The sequence below is a fragment of the Hydra viridissima genome, unplaced genomic scaffold, assembly GCF_058129835.1.
Source record: "Hydra viridissima isolate aposymbiotic clone 2 unplaced genomic scaffold, HvirCarnegie_v1 scaffold_16, whole genome shotgun sequence".
Taxonomy (NCBI): domain Eukaryota; kingdom Metazoa; phylum Cnidaria; class Hydrozoa; order Anthoathecata; family Hydridae; genus Hydra; species Hydra viridissima.
In genome coordinates, this window is record NW_028324315.1 from 9,476,496 (window position 1) to 9,494,310 (window position 17,815).

At 31.1% G+C, this 17,815-nt stretch overlaps 1 protein-coding gene and 1 pseudogene across 1 annotated transcript in view; one reads left to right on the plus strand and one right to left on the minus strand.

Annotated features, from left to right (window-relative positions):
• The window catches only part of LOC149877992 (uncharacterized), a 15,868-nt gene extending 5,373 nt beyond the window's left edge, over positions 1–10,495 (plus strand). Inside the window, exon 2 of the mRNA XM_090074418.1 lies at positions 9,852–10,495. Within this exon, the coding sequence (XP_089930544.1) occupies positions 9,852–10,471 (620 nt within the window). The 3' untranslated portion in view covers positions 10,472–10,495. The remainder of the gene's footprint in view (positions 1–9,851) is intronic.
• A 4,787-nt stretch (positions 10,496–15,282) lies between these two features.
• On the minus strand, positions 15,283–17,326 carry LOC149877994 (uncharacterized; annotated as a pseudogene).
• Between the last annotated feature and the right edge of the window lie 489 nt (positions 17,327–17,815).

Genomic DNA, 17,815 nt, shown 5'->3' on the forward strand with positions numbered 1-17,815 from the left:
TTTAAACCGCAATATTGCAACCTACCCCTGTTGCAACTAGCCCCGGTCTCCCCTATATTGTCCTGTTGTTAATATCAAACCCTTTGTCACAATTATCTGATGTATAAAATTCATGTTTATAATCACAAGATAGTGTAGTACACTGCAAATATAGCTACGATGCTAGACCTATCTTTTTTTCATGGTAATCACCTAGGTACAGTGCACAGTTTTCACATTGGGGACACATTAACAATGAAAGATTTTTAGATAGAATTTCAGTGTCTATAATTCTGTTGCAACTAATTTTTTTTAATGTTTTTACTTGGTACATTTGTAATCACTGTTTGAAAATTTTACGTGTATCATTGATGAAAACACCCGAAAAAATCCTTTTAAGGGGTCATAGTACATACCAATTGGATATCTTTCCAAGTATTTTTAAAATCCAGGATTGGCGTCCGTGAGAGATATTTGCATTTCAATTTTTTCCTATAACAGTCATAATTAAAACCCATATTCTTTATTGAAAGAATTTATAGAACATTGCTTTTTTTTCTGTATTTCATTCAAAAATTATACATTTTGCAAAAATAGCAAAACAACTCATGAATAAAAAAGGCTTCTAAAGAATAATTTCAGAAAATAAACTAAAAATAAGCTTCTATTATACTCTGCCAAATTCTTTCTGTTTGGAATGCCATTACACTAACTAAACATGCTTACCGTTAAAGTCAACAACACAGTTAAGCAAATGCTTTCCAAATTCTGGGTGAGTTGTCTTCCTCTTAAACCGTTGCCAGTGAGGCTTAAAATTTGATTGAAGTGCTTCTGTGGCTTGTTCACTAAAATGGCCAAGACCTTTATCATTCTGAGAGACACATGGAAGAATACAGCAAGAACCTTAGGTGTGATGGTTGCAGGAAGATCATGGTATGAACTTCTGAAGTTTTCAATGTCTTCTTGGTAATTTTTATCAAGCTGCTTTCCAAAACAAACTACGACCGTCTTTTCAAACTTTCTGAATGTATGAATGAGTGGAAATGCTGCAAATGCAGCTGCAGCTTCAGCCTTTTCCTGAAAAATGTCTACATTTTTCAACAGCTTTTGGCACTAATTTCCTTGAATATGTCCACCATGAAGGGCTGCAGAGGAATGTTTAATGCCTCTGGCCAAGTCTTGCATTCTGGCCAAATGTTGGCCAAGTTTTTGTAGAGATGGTTGACAACACCAAGAAGCAAGTGAAGTTCCATGGGTGGGATTGTATCCAGAATGAGGGACTCATTTGGGAAGTTCAACAAAGGTGAGTAGATGACATTTCCAAATTGTTTAGCTTTTTTCACATCATTTCCATGAGCTATAACTTCTTGGTGTGCTTTTTTAATGCCTCCAAATGTTCTTAAATAACTACATAGTCCAAGTTTTGAAGATTCAGCATCACACCAACAACATGGATGTTTATTGGCATGGGATTGAATTCCGCTGATGATATTAGCAACTTTCATGTCACAAAACAAAACAAAGTGAATTGAGTTTGACTGTGTCAGTTTCAAAAGGTTTTGTATGTTTTCAAATGTTTCTGGCATTCCTTCAGAGATGGCAATTAAAAGCTGTTTTTTCAATCCAGAGTCTTTGAAGGAAGAGCTGCAAAGCTTTGGTGCTTTTAGTGTTGAAGCAAGTTGTTTCATGCGTTTGTTGGATAGCCCTGTATTAAGCTAAACTTTAACCAAGCTTTCAGCAGGAAGTGGTTCCTTGAAAAGTTGAGTTGGTGCTGCTTTTCCTAAAACAAAATTAAATATTTTTTAAAAATTGAATTGTGGATTTATAAATATTGGTTTTCTAAGGCATAAACAAGAAAATAATAATTTCTAAATTAATCAAATGGACATACCAAGTTTGAATGGTAATTTAGGACCTCCACTTGCTTGGCTAAGTCGCACTGTACCATTGGGTGATGAATCATGTGTTTTCAACACAGAAGAAGCCACAAGCTCTGCACTTTTGGTGACTTCTTTTGCTAGCCTTAGTAGGTTTACCCGTCTTGTTGCAGGGGTACAATGATGTGGTAATCCTGATCCAACTATTGTCAGACAATGTGAACATCTTTTATAAAATTTGGGAGGGCTTCTCTCTGGGACAACATTGCTGGTCACTGGTAATGGTGTTTTTCATTGGTTTTTGCAATTTTGCAAATAATGCAGTTGCAATCAGGTGAATTTTGTGTGGGTTGTTTCACAAGGATGGAAGAAAAGTCATAGAGGTTAGGAAAAGGCTTTGTAGCTTTTCCTTCATCAATTTTCTGAAGATGGAAACGACTGTTTGTGCACATCCCATGTGGAATCTATCATCATTTAAGTCAAAAGGTTCTGGTGAATGTTTTGTCAGTCTGCTTATCAGCAAGAGTGTTAGTGGTCGGTCACTTTTTAACATGCAAAGAATTCAAACATAGTTTCGGCACTCAATGTAAGATTTTGCTTTGTTTGGCATTTCAAAACTTTAATTTCTTCGCTTTAATTTTTGTTAAAATAACTAAAAACACAAAAAATTCAAGTTTAAGCGTAACAGAAAACATTTAATAATTAAACTTAATGCAATGAGTGAAATGGTCTCGAAGTGCAGGCACAAGAATAAGTTCCTTATTTCCTCATTTTATACCGAAGAATGATCCTGGTTGATTCATATTACGTAGGGATCGCCGGTTACAGTATACGGTATACTTATTTTACGGTATACTTTACCGTATACTTGGTATACTAAAAGTTTGTATACACATTAGTATACCTGTTTACTTTTATTTGTGAAGTATTTTCGGACTGACTAGATAATCTGATAATTATATTATCTTAATTAAATTACTGGGCCATGTCTATTATTTAACTTATCATAATTAAAGTGTTTTTTTTTAATTCAATTTTTGTTTTTTAGATTTACTTAGGAAAAACTTTAATTTGTTAAGTAGTTATACTTTTATACCACGCTGTTTGTGCTGCTCTTCACCGTTTAAGATAGTATTTTGGTTGTTTTTTCACTGTTTTTTGTTTATTCAATGGATTTCTCTGATCTGAAATAAATTAATGATAATAGTAATACATATGTTTGTATCATACTCTTGTATTTAAGTAAATTATTTAATGTCTGATCAAGTTTACAAGCATGTCTCTTTTTTTGGAAAAGGTTCAACAAGAAAAATTTATTGCAAATATTGCGATAAACAAATAACAGCACGCTCAAAATTGAGATGGGTACAGCATTTAAGGGGATGTGAAAAAGTGTCTGAAGAGGTTAAGTTGTGCTTCAAAAATAAAAAAAGAGAAGTTCAGAGTGTTTTAGTTGAAACTAAAGGAAATGATAATATGAACTCACAAATCTCTGAACATTCAGTTTTTAAAGAATCTGGGCAGCCTGCTAAAAGAACTATGCTAAATTCGTACTTTGACACTATAAACAAAGATGACATCAAAAAGATAGATAAATCATATGCAAGGATATTTTTTCATACAGGAGTACCTTTTGCATTAGCTGATTCTTCTGCTTGGAAGCAACATCATGCTAATCTTAGACCTGCATATAAACCCCCATCTAGTAAATGCATTAGTGGGCGCCTTTATAAAGATGCATTAAATAATGAAAAATGTAGAATAAAAGAATATGTTGATAGTTCTGAATATGTAAGTATAGTGACAGATGGATTTTCAAACATTAATGCAAATCATCTCATTAATTATTCAATTCACGTTGAAAATAGGACCATGAAACCAATTGCTTACAAAATTGAGCCTACTGGTCAAGAGCAACAAACTGGTATTAATATTGCAAAACGCATCGAAAATGTAATTCTTGAGGTTGGTGTTGATAAAGTTACAAGCATTGTAACTGACAATGCATCAAATATGAGAGCTGCATGGGATATTATTGAAAGAAAATATCCAAATATTTTTTGTAATGGTTGTGCTGCCCATACAATTAATCTTTTAGTAAAAGATATTTGCCTTCTTCCTGAATTTGTGGATATTTTAGAAAAGTCTGAAAAACTGACAGCATTTGTTAAACAAAGAACATCTCTTGTTGATCAATTTCATATAATTCAAAATCGTGTGAAACAAGAAAATAATTTGAAGGAAATGCGAACATTATCACATGCAGTTTTAACACGGTGGTATAGCCATCATACATCAGTTGCCCGTAATCTTGAAAACAAATTAGTTCATTTGAATTTAGTCAACTCAGGTGCTTTCTCACGTATATCTCCATCCACAAAAAAATCAGAATACATAAACATTGTACAAGATGAATTTTTTTGGGAAAACTGTCAATGTTTTATTAATGTTATGAAACCATTATCAAAACTAGTAGGTAAACTGGAATCAGATAGTTGTCTACTTTCTGAAGTTTATATAGGATTTATTAACTTAATGCAAATATGGTGTGAGGACTCAATATTGAAAAGTCTTGTTTTACATCGATGGGAATTTATTCACACACCATCTATGGGATTTGCCTATTTTCTTGATCCACGAAATCATGGTGGTAGAAATATGTATAATGAGCCTCCTCCATCCAGTAAAAGTGATCTTGTTATGGTCCTTGAATTACTTCCAAAGTACATAGTTGAAACAAGAGGATTTTGCAATTATCAAACTTCAAAAAAAGAAATAAAATCTTTTCAGAGACTATGTGCAAATCCAACATCAGATTTTTTAGCTCAAATTGAATTAATGGATCCTGATATCTGGTGGGGAGTCGAAGGTGCAAGTAAATTTCCAAATTTAGCAAAGGTTGCACGAATAGTCTTTACTATTCCAACTTCTCAAGCTGCAAGTGAACGAATATGGAGTTTGTACGATTTTATACATTCAAAGCGTAGAAACCGACTTGCAAAAGAAAAAGCAATTGGCTTAGTGCTCATGTATGCAAATGCCACACTCCATGAAAAAGAAGCAAATATTGCTGATATAATGCTTGGTAATACTAGTGATCATGATAATGATGAAGACGATGTTTCTATTGATTTCACTCTAGAGACTTCAGTTGATTCAAGTGATTTGTCATCTCAAATGATTAATTAAAAACTTTATTAAATTACTAATAGTAAGTTTAAAAAATCTATAAATATTTTCATAGAGAAATATTATTGGAATTTTGTGCAAAAGATTAATATAACTGTTTCTGTTTACTATTTTTTTATTTCTGTTTATATTTGAATATAATTATTTTACTGCTTTTATTCAAAATTATTTGAAAACACAAGAATTTTTTTTAAAAAGCTATGTTCAAAAAAAACAAAACATGTTTGCTTTAAAAATGAAGCAGTAAGATAACAATCCAGTAATGTGTGATTGCTGATTTTGATCAACACCTTCATCTTTTTTCTTTATCTAGTGAGGATGTAGTGCAAATTTAATAATTACTATTTTCAAGGGGTTATCTGGCCCATCAAAAATTAAAAGCAAATTTTGGGGTAGTACGACAGTCTGGACCGACAGTATTGATATTATATATATTAATTTTTAGTAGTGCTTATTCCTAATATTAGTAAACATAAAAAGTTTGTCAAAGTTTTTCTCAATTTTTTTTTGTTTTCTCTTTTAAAGTAGTTAAATGTGAAATGCAACAACAAAAAAAAGCATTTTAACCCTGCGCTAATTTGACTATTTTAGCTGGGGGCTGGGTTCGGAAATAAATCAAATTTGTCTGGTTCCATCGTCGGCTTCTAAAATCCAGAGATAAAAGTAATATTGTCCGTTTGTGCCAATTCTCCTTGCCGAAAAATTATTTTAAATTTATGTTAAAAGCAAAAAAAACAAAAAACAAAAGCACCTGGAAGAATTGAACCAGGGTCACCGGCCAATAGATGCTTATGCTTTCCCGATCAACATAACTGCACCAATTGTTTATAAAAAAAACATTTATAAACAATTAGTTATATAATATAACTTATATTAAGTATCACAATAAAATGCAAAAACAAAAACATTGAATAAAAATCAAACAAATATGTTTTAAACGTGGTAAAAATTCAAATCTTTAACACCTCTTTACAAATTTGTATTACGATTTCGCCAAAAAATCAAAAAGTAAAAAGTTTAGTTAACGTCATAGTTTACAGTATACTTTACGGTATACTTTACGGTATACTATACGGTAAACTGTACACTAAATTTTTAGTATACCGTATACTAGCGATCCCTAATATTACGTTTACGTCACGTTATACTTTTAAAATTTTGTTTCCATGGAGTCATTAGAACTCACGCCACCGTAATTATAAATGTAATTTTAACGTTTAATTTTTGATTTTTTAATATATAGCTGATGATTGCCGTTGGCATGAAACTTAAAGTTTCATGATAAAAGTTTTTTCTTTATCGTTTTTACTTAACGATATTAATTAAAAACGATAAAGAAAAAACTTTTATAATGAGTTTTTTCTTTATCGTTTTTAATTAATATCGTTAATTAAAAACGATATTAATAAAATACGATAAAGAATATATATATATATATATATATATATATATATATATATATATAATATATATATAATATAAATATATATATATAATATAAATATATATATATATTTTTTCCTTTATCGTTTTTAATTAACGATATTAATTAAAAACGATATATATATAAATATATATATTTTGCATATATATATATGCAATATATATATATATATATATATATATTGCGTGTATCAGCATATTTTGCTAAAAGAAGACACTGTGAAGTTCAACCAAAATGCTTTTGGCAAATGATTCAACACTGCATTAAGCATTTTATGTAAACCATACAGCTTAAAAAGAGTTATGACTTCATTCTTGTAACCATTCAATATTATATTACTTGTTGACTGATTAATCATATGCTTCTCGAGAGATGCATCTTTACTGAACAAACTTCTAGTAAGCCATGAATTCGTCGATCTCTGCAAAAAGTATTTTATATCCCCATTAAAGTCATTTTGCTTCAAATAAACTTTGTTAGGAATAATTACTGGAAAAATCGTTGTCTTAATCTGAGAACCTTTTTGATTTTTCTTCCTTTCAAGCAATATCTTACTTTAATGAATAATATCAAGTGACATTTGGTGAGGGGAATAATTAAAAAATCAATTTTTATAATAAAATATTGGAAACAAAACTTTCTTGAAAGCACAAGTAACTGTTGTGCTTGAGAAATTCCTTTAACTTGCGTAAGCGTCAATTCTTGGAGGTCATTTTATGGGGAAGGCAAAAAAAGCTTTTTGTTGCGGTTAATAGATGAAATTGTTGAAAAGATGTAAATCGGAGTTTTTCTACGAGGATTTAAATGTTTCATAATCGATTTTAATGGAAGTCAAATGAAGATGTATTTGAAAACTGTTGATGGTTTATAAGAAGCCAAATTGCAAATCTGAAACTGAGAGTAGTCACACCGGCATTGGCAACTTTAGTGACATCGGTTTCGGTTTTGTGAGAGGATGTATTTCATCTCTCGCATTTACTGAGGTAAATGCATATTATACAACTCTTCGTAGTTCAAATAGTAGTTTTTGCAGCTATGCTTAATGTGTGGCAGGACTCCAAGGGTAAGGAGGATAAAGATTTTACCCAAAATCCATTATAAGGCGCTGTTTGGCAAACAATTCAGAATTGCTGATGGAAGTTTTTGTCTGTTGCCGCAAGTGAGTAAAAGAATGATGTGCATCCAATGGGAAAGAGGGGAACAACAGTCAAAAACAAAACAATAGCAGTTGGTGTAGCAGAGAAGGTATTTGTGATCGTGCACCCAGGTACCAGTGGTACTCAATATTGTCAATCAATATTGTCAAGCGACATATAACACCGAAAAAGATCTTAGGTCCTACGCTGCCGAAATGCATCGGTGTGTTAAGGTTTTCTACAAGTGCAGTGCATGCCCGTTTGCAAATAATAGCTCGGAAAATGTGGGTTCACGCTTGCGGCAATGTAAGGGGGAGAAGGAAAACGTGGAAAAGCAGTTCATCTATGCGAACTGCCTCTTCAAATCGGACTCTTTCTCAGGAGAGAGAATACACCCTGTTGAATGGAATGAGTCTCTGCGAGAGAAAACTACGTTTCTCTAGTTGGATAGGGAGCTGAGGGAACATGCGGGAAAGAAGCTACTCTGCCATTCGCAAGCTGGTCAACTTGGCGAATGACAATAGATTGATATTTTTTTACAAAGTCATGAACTAAGCAAGAAAAATAATTTCTGAAACACATAGAGTGCTCATAATCGTCTTTTTAAGAATGCAAACACATAAGCATGCAGATTCACAAAAGAAATATTATTCCATTTATAGTGCATTAGAAAACACAGTTGTAATACGCAATCTAAGTATACTTGGCTTGCACTAATATTTTTCTATATCTAAATTAAATCCCAAAAACATGAAATACGGATCCCAAAATGAAACACTGAAAATATGCTACAACATAATTACTGTAATGCAACAGAATATAAAGTTAATAAAAGTTAATGCTGCGAATGAAAAGTATAATTTAGGAAATGAATAGTTCAAATTATATTCCAAAAACTTGGTGATTTTTTGGTTATTAATTTAAAAACTGAGGCAATAAATGACAGCTATTCTTTTTTTTTTGATAATAATATACAAGAGACAGCTAAAAACTAACAGAGCAAGATACAGCTAATTTTTCACGAAATGAATTAAAGTAAATTTTTCAATGCATAGCCAATATAAGGAGTAAAAAACACTACACCATAAATTAAATTTTATATTTACTACAAATGAGTTCATTATTTTAAAAGAAAATAAACTTCAAATAAAATAAATTTTTAAAACTAGAAAGATTTTTGCAATAAAAAAAAGTTAATGTCTTTAAAGAATATAATGACTAGTTTTTTAATCCTTTATGAGACTATAGAAAGAGCAATAATAAAAGCAAACCTAATCACACCTTAATTTTGCAACTAGTTTCTCTAATTGAATATATTTCTCAATAAATATTGTTGGTTAATATCATTAAAAAATATTTTACTTAAACTCCACTTTTTCAAACATGTTTGTACTTTTTAAGCAAAATGATATAAATATTATTTAATCATTAAAGAATGACTCAACATTTTATAAATTTTTTGGGAAATGTTTGTTTTCAAAAACACGGCTATTGTTAGGTAAAACAAGAGTTTCTGTAATGCTCTTACATGAGAAATATTTTTAAATATTGTTTTCCATCACATATTATTTTATATATTTAAAAAAGTAAGTTGTTTTCAAGAAGTTATCCTTCTTTCATTTTATTCATTTTGTCAAAATTACTTAATATTTTGATTTCCTTTCATAGTTGTCTCTCACATTCAGTGAGCACATATTAACATCCCAGCTAACACAAAAAGTTCAAGAAACGTTCGTAGAACGTTAGAAACGGTTGGGCACGTTCTTAGAACGTTCTAAGAACGTTTCCAATGTTCTTCGAACGTACTTGAACGTTTTGTGTTAGCTGGGATCATGCTAGCCTAAAAGCAATTTCTATAACTATATAAAATACAGTGAATCTATAATCGTCTATAATTTCATTTACTAACGATTAATTAACATTAAATTTAAATTTTGATATCATGTTATTTTCTCCATTCATCTGGAAATATTGAGCTGTTGAATCATCACATTGAACTAGTAATTAAATATATACCATTTAAGCAACTATTTTATTTGCAGCTCAATAAGCAAGTTACAAAAAAGTTCTATATTTGATATTTTATTACCTCTTATACAGAAGCTCATTTCATATCTCGTCTAAACAAATGTTATGGAATAAAATCATTTTTTGCTTCTTTTGAACAAAAATTTTGAGTACTAAAATAAAGAACAAAATCTAATAAAATTTCTTTTATTATTTAAGTGGAAAAAGACAAAACATCTGACAATGGGAAGATGCTTCAGGTTCCTGTTGCTGAGGCGGAAGATTTTGCACATATTGACAACCCAAACTGCTTTGTTAAAGAATGGAACGAATCTTTTCAACAAATCATCGTGGTCGTCAAAAATGTTTGCTGGCTACACTTCATTAAAAGAATTCCCTTTAGCTCAAAAGGACGTTATCGTGTTAGACTTCACATGTATCTTGGGGCAGATGCAGACTGGCCTCAAACATCCGAAAATCACAGGACATACGTTAGAATGAAAAAAGTTGATGGAGTTATCAAAACAGTTTTAGTCGAAGAGATCATGCCTTCTAATATCTGGCACACAGTTATCCAATCAGATTTTGATAATAGTCGGCTATCTCACAGCACTATTGTTGCTGACACATTGCATGCAGGTTGGTACTTCCTTGAGCTAGAATCTTTTAGTGTTGAAAATGATTCTGAGTTGGAATTTGAGTTCTGCGATATTGAAAATCAAAACTGGAAAACTAACATCAAGTTTAACTCTATTGAACTCATTAACGAGCAAACTGTCAAAGGGGAAATTGAAAACTCTTTTGTCTCTGGATATTCTAGTAATTGTGTGGTTTCTTAGAGAACTAAAAAAAAAGTTATCTTAAAAGGCTCTGTTAAAAATTGGGATTCTCATAAATCAATTGGGATATCCATAAACTAATTAAATTTATAAGTGTTAAACATTGGGTTTAGCTTAGGGTTAGGGTGAAGTTTAGGGTCAGGTTTAAGGTTAGGTTTAAGATTACGGTTAAAGGTTATGTTTAGGTATTCGAAGTTTAGATTTTCTATTTGGTTCTCGTGTTCGGCACTGTCCGGAGATTGTCATAATTTAAAAAACTCGCTTTTATCCTTTGTTTTAGCTAAATACAACTATTAGCGGTGAAAATTGTTAAGCAGAACCCTCAGCCGTTATAGCCTTCGAATCCTAACCCCTAACCTTTGTCCTAATTTTTCCATCAGCCATCGAATATATTATGTTGTGTTTCGACAAGAAGGTTGATAAAATTATGAAACAAAAAAAATTGACTGTAAGCGCTGAAGGTTTCACTTTGAATGTTTGGCAAACCAAAAAGTCTTGGTCTAAAAACTTGTAGCTCAGCATGAAAGTATTGCGGAAAGTGTAAAATTTTAAGCTAAGGGTAGATTCGTTTTTTTTGCATAATTCCTTTATAATCTAGCTGTTTAAGAATTCAAATTTAACATGCAATACTTATAGTTAGCAACAGTAGTGTTATTTACTGTGCATATAGAACGTTAGGTTCTATATGCACAGAAGCTCATTTCATATCTTGTCTAAACAAATGTTATGGATATCTTATTGATAAGGTTTAATTCAAATAGTTTTCAAGAGAATTCAAGGCCAGTCTGAAAAAATTTCGTTTTTTTTTTCGTGTTATTTCTGTTTAAACGCTTGTGACGTATTTTTACCTCGCGTGATTGATCGCATTAGGAATTAGACGTTAAGTATACAGTTATGAAAGGCCGACATTGTTTTTATAGAAACAACCGATAATAGACAAAAATATACATCAATCAAATCAATACATTCATATTTAACAAAAAATTAGTACTTTATTTTTGTTAAATATAAATGATTATATTTACGTATTTAAAGTGTACGTTCTTATTGAACTTGAGGTTCCAAAATATTACATCCTTTTTGAGAATACTGCTCAGAAATGCCTTTATTGGTTCAACCAAATTTTTCGTAAGGAAAAAATCGGACAATTTACTAGATCTTTTTTCGATACGAATGTGAAGAAACTGGCACTAAAAATTTTCATACTTTTTTTTTAAGAATGATGGATTTCTTTTAGTCCTCCTAAAATTTTAGCTTTCATATAAAAAAGCACTTATAGAGTTTACCTATATTCTTAGGTTCGAATTTAAATGTTCCAAACCTATTCAACTTTGTACACTTTTTTTTGGCGAAATTTGAAATTTGCACGATAGAAATAGGAAAAACGTAGTAAAATACCCCCTAAAAGTCTTTTGACTTTTTAAAGGGTATTTGTCATTCGCCTATAATACAAAAAGGCTAAAGGTCAACCCTGGTATATATTTTTCTTGATAATTTTATTTTTTCACTTTTCATTACCCCAAGCATAGGCTTTATCTTAACATTTGACTCTAACAAATCAGAAGATAATAACTTACTTGAGCTTAGGAAATAAAAACTTATAGATAAACATAAGGTAGTAAAATATTTTCTTTCTAAAACAAAATATAGTTAAAGATTGTCTTTTAAAATTGCATTAAAATTAGGTTTACTGGCCCTGTCATCAGTCTGATCCACCATGTGCTTTTCATAACCTTGGATATATCAGCCTTTGCCCATTTCCAAAAGATTTCCAAAGTATTTTCTAAAAATTAACAATGGAGAAGCTGAATGAAAGAATGAAATTGGTAAAAAAAGATTAATTAGCATTTAATATTATCATTTCTTACTTTTGCGACGAAACAATCAGCTTAACACTATGATCTCATTCCCATATATTGCTTTTTGAAGAGTGCTTGATATTTATTTTTCATTGTTCTATGAGAAATAAGGATTAAAAAGCTGTAAATATTAATCCAGCACCTTGTATTTTATACACATTATAATGTAGTTATAATGAAAGAAAAAATTTAATGGAACTTAAGGAAGAAATTTTATAAATTTCTCTCTTATATTTGTATAGGTTTTATTTAGACCCACCACCAATTAAAACTTCAAGGTTGACTAAAGACAAATAATTGATGAAAAACATTTGGATTTTGCATTTTTTCCTTGTCCTTTCAAAAATGTATGTATGTATGTATGTATATAGGTAGGTAGGTAGGTAGGTAGGTAGGTATGTATGCATGTATGCATGTATCTACCTCCAACATATACCAAGTATATTACACAGAAAATGAATCATAAAAATTTGAAAAGATTAAATGAAATATTAAATTCATTTTCAAGTAGAAACCAAAAACAAAAAGATAAACATAGCATTAAGATAACTGGTTTTACATACTTTCATGTAAAACTTTCAAACTAGAAAAATATTTTTGTTTTGGTTGAAACATTTGCAAAATATTTAAAAATCTAAATTAAGCTTCCCGACAAAAAAATCTTAATTTAGCTTCTCGACTTTATTTCTCAAAGTGCTGTTAATTATGATTGCCTCTTTTAGTTGTGTTAGGGACGACGCCGGAAGTTTATAAAAAATGTCGGATTTTCTAACCGTACCATAAATCACTAATTGTACAAGTGGACAATAACTATTATCGAAGTGTACTAGACTGAACATTACTGGAAAAGTTGTGCATAAATATCAATTTGTTTACTTTTAAAGATATTCTTCTTTTTCAGAAAAGACAAAATCCTTCAAAACCCATAACGTTGTAAAAAATTAATATTTTAATTTTTAACAACTTTTGCCTGGTAACATTCATTTTAGTGAATTGTTTGGCAAAAAAAGTTATGCTCAAAAGAAATGTTTTGTGGTGCAACCGAACACTCTTAAAAGCGAGACATGCCTTAAATCACCCGAGAGCTTATACACACTTACAAAGGACGTTCAAGAAGAGGAACTTCCTTTTTTATATATTTTTTATTATTATTTTATATTGCATTTGAAATATATACATTTACAAAGTCCAAATGAATAAATTCTTAGCAAGCAACTTCACTGTATTGTCTAATTTCTAAAACAGACGGCTAGGAACAACCTTTGCAATAGGTAAGTTCATTGTTCCATTAAAGGGATTGAGCATCGGAGTTTCGGAAGTCTCGCATGTGCGATACTACCATCAACGATACCGGTTAACATATATCCTATTTATAAAGAATTTTTTAATGTTAAGAAAAACAAAATCCTAATGCTGAAAATATTTTTGAAAAAAATTACAATTTTTGCAATTACAGGTTTCACAACTTTGAAATTTGTTTAGCAGTTTTGCAAAGTTTAATTTTATGAGAAATAACATGGTGTTTGATAAAACATAGTAATTTTTCCAATGGCTAAGAATAAGCAATATTGAATAAAAAATATGCTGCCATAACCACACTGACGCCACAAGAAAAATCTGGGATGTCTTACGTAACAAGTATTTTATCAACAGAAAGATCTATATTGGTCTTAGAGCTGGGCCTCTAATCCAGAGAATAGGAGTGAGACAAGCCGGATCTAAATCAAAGTAAAACATCTAGTTGTAATTAAATTATAATGAACAAAACATTTTCACTAGTCATACTTATGACAAGACCATTACCGCGTCAAAGATATATAGTAGACTTCTCTTCTCTGAGAACAGATGAACAAGCATAGTAACCCTTAAATTGTTTGAGATGCCTAAAAATAATAAGACGTTGCTTACAAAAAGATTAAACCTTTGGTTAATTGGTTAATGTATATATATATATATATATATATTTGTGATTAGTAAAAGACTTCTTCACTCGAGACTCGAGAGTGCTCAATAGCATGCTGGAAAGAGCAATTACATAGAAGATACAGCGAAGGATGACAACTTTGTTGGTACTTAAAGTTTCATACCGGCGTACCGGTAATCATCAGTAAGCCACTGTCTAAAAATACTTTTTTTCCAAATCATATTGGCTCACTTTGGGATTTATGTAAGCCATAAATATAAATATAAATCCGGAAAAATTATTCAATTTGGAGCTACAATCATTTTGGGTAATCAATTTAAAGTTTTTAGCTATTGGTGTGTTTTCTTCAAATATTTAAAAGAATTTAACATTTTGAAAAACCTTATTTTTCAAAAATATCTGCGACGGAAACTTTTTACATGTCACGCCTCGTTTTCACAACGTTTTATGAAATCTCATTGGCTAACGCCATGTGAAAACGAGGTAGGGTTTGTATAAATTTTCCGTCGCAGATATTTATAAAATATAATATCGTTTTTTATGAACCGATTTTCAAGTTTTCAAGTCGATTGAAACTAAAGTTTCTTTAAAACTATCGATGTTGGAAAATTATTGGGGCTAGAGTCTAAAAAATGGGTGTATGACACTCCTCCCCGAACAATGAACTTATTAAAGCTAGTGAGCTCTTAATTAATATATTATTCGGCAATGATCAGAGATCAAGTTCCTATTTTTGTTTGTTTTTAAGTTTGCTAAAGTCACTACCCCACACCCTTATTTACTATCTGTTTGCGCTAGCTCTGGTTAGGTCTTTTTAGTTTACATAGGTATTTATATATATAACACCCTTGCTTCAACGTTTTTATAGACCATTAACAATTAAAGTAACACCAAGCTTGAAGTTATAATACATTTTAGAAATGCCTTTTCATAAAAGAGAACATTAAACTCACATTTATATACATTAAATACAATATATTACATTTGTAACAAGTTTGTAAAATTGTTGTAAAAACAAGTTTGTAAAATTACTCTGAGATAATTATACGATATTTTGACTTTTTCACGTTTCTCTTGTTTTCGGCTTTGCTTTGGTTTTTAGCCAGAATGAAGTTATGTCTCTTTACCTGCTCATAAACCTTTTTAGAAGCTTCAGATGTGAGTTTTACAGCTCTTTCCACCGACTGAGATTTGTTTGGCAAATCAGTTAGAGAAAGTTTATTGCCGGTTTGAATAGCTTGTAGTAATTCATTTGAAGATACAAAAGTTGACGTAGGAGGTTCAATTTGTATTGAAGAAACCTCAACTAAGTCGGTCCAAACATCAGCATTGAAGTTCAAGGTCATAACTGTCTTAGCTTTGATTTTAGGTTTGAAATCTGGATTTGTTTCCCTGGATAATCTAATCTTCAAGATTTGATTAAGAGCACGGTCTCTTACAACTTTTTCATCGTCTAGCAGCATAGCATAAAGAAAGTTTTCTTGACAGCAGCAGTAGGAGTTACCCCGAAGATTTTTTAATACAATAATTTGAATTCTGCTATCCTTTTCTTGACTAATTGAATTGTTTTATGGAGAAGCCTTGGTGCATCTTTGTAATGCGCTGAACTTTTAACGGCAAACCACATAGGACAGTAAACTTGTACTATGTACTTTGTTATGCAGTTTAAATCATGTGTAGGTATCTCGGTTCTTGTATAAACCATCATAATTCTCAAAGCAAGAGTTAACCAGCGTGCATGACAGACTGGACCAGGTTTCCTGTTAGCATACTTGACAGAAATGGAACCTTTAGCTATTCCAGTGCAATACTCATAAAGTTTACGCTGGTCCGTACTCAGATCGCCAACAATGTTGGGCTTTACATATAACTCTATCTCGGAATCAATAGGAACAAACTGAACCAATGGTTTTTCATGCATGAATGTATCAGACGCTTGTTCACCAATAGGGCTCTTATACTTTTTAGAATCATTAGTTTTTCCACCTATTTCAGATATAACATGACGAAGAGGTAGCTCACCATGGTGAAGTAAACAACCAACTAAATGAATGCTACGATTCAAAAGCTTTTCTAATTTGACAACTAAACCATTATCTACGCCAGTGTTAGAACTTGTATTGTCAAGAACAATCGCTTCCAAGCTTTTAATACTATCATATTTAGAAAGCACATTTAACGTTGCTGAAGCCATAGTACTACCTTTACCATTTTCTATTATAGTATGAGTTAGATAATTTCCAGAGAAAGGGTCATTTTCACAAGTAAAAGTGAGGTGATGTTCATCTTTGGTAGTTCGATAAAAGAAAGGGTCCCCATTACTCTTGTATTTCATTACATAAATTTAATGAATTTTTGTCTTTCTTGCTATCAACACCAATTACTTTTATTTGTGAAACTTCTTGACGATGCTTTGTGTCAATTGAATTAGCCACTCGTACCTTTTCACAAAAAATCTTATATTCCATTACTATCTGAGATTTTTTACTCTCAGTTACTATTTCGTAGTCAATTAACACAGCTGTTGCTATTGCAGCTGCAGCAGCATCACTTACTTCATACCTTATTGCAGCCTTGGCTAAATTAGATAAGTCTGTGTAATTTCTTTCACTTATGATTTGCTCCTCAAATTCTTCACTTTCAGCTGTATCTAAACTTGAAGATCCAGCACTAAAATCACCGTCTGACTCAAGTTTTAATGTTGTTTGAAGACTTCTCTGTCTAATTAGCTCTCTAGTGGCTTCTTTTTCCTGTCTAATATACATTTTGGCAACCCTAGTTGCCTCCACTTGGTCCACGTTGCCTAACTGCCAACTTCCTTTTGGTCCTATCTTGCATCTTTGATTCTTTAAATATTCTCTTTCCAGAACGGGGACCTAAAATAAGTGAAGTATTTTAAAATTTAAAAGTATTAAAATTTAAAGCGAACAAAATGAATCAAATTTCATGATCACTAATCATGTGACCATAACTTCTTAAAAAAGCAGTAAATGCTAAAATGACTTGCGGCTCGTTTTTATCCAAACCTCCATATTTATCAATTCCAACAGTAAATGTTGATAAAAATTGCATGATATACCTTTCTGCTTTACTATATATTACTTTACTATAAAATCAAGACAATATAGAAATTATTTATTATATAGGCTTACATTCTTTAGTATATAGATAAAGACTTTACCTTAATACCTTAGTAGAAGGCGAGGAAAATAGGATAGTAAATTTTCATCAACCCTTATAAAATCTTTTTCACTAAACATTAAACAAACTGTACTAAAAAATGTTTACAAATATATATTTACCTATCTTTACAGTCATCAATAATTGGGAGATCGCACCGGCAAGCAGACAAATCAAACAACGTTTCCAGTTTCTGTTCTAGCCAGCTTATACTGGACTTATGGTTTTTAGATTGAATTCGTTCTGCAGATAATACTTTTTTAAATGTTCTGGATATTTTATTTTTTAATGGTTTATCTTTTATCAGAGGTAGATTTGGATTAACTCTATACCAAAGTTTTCGCAAGTCACTCTTGACTTTTGTCACGATTGATACAGAGT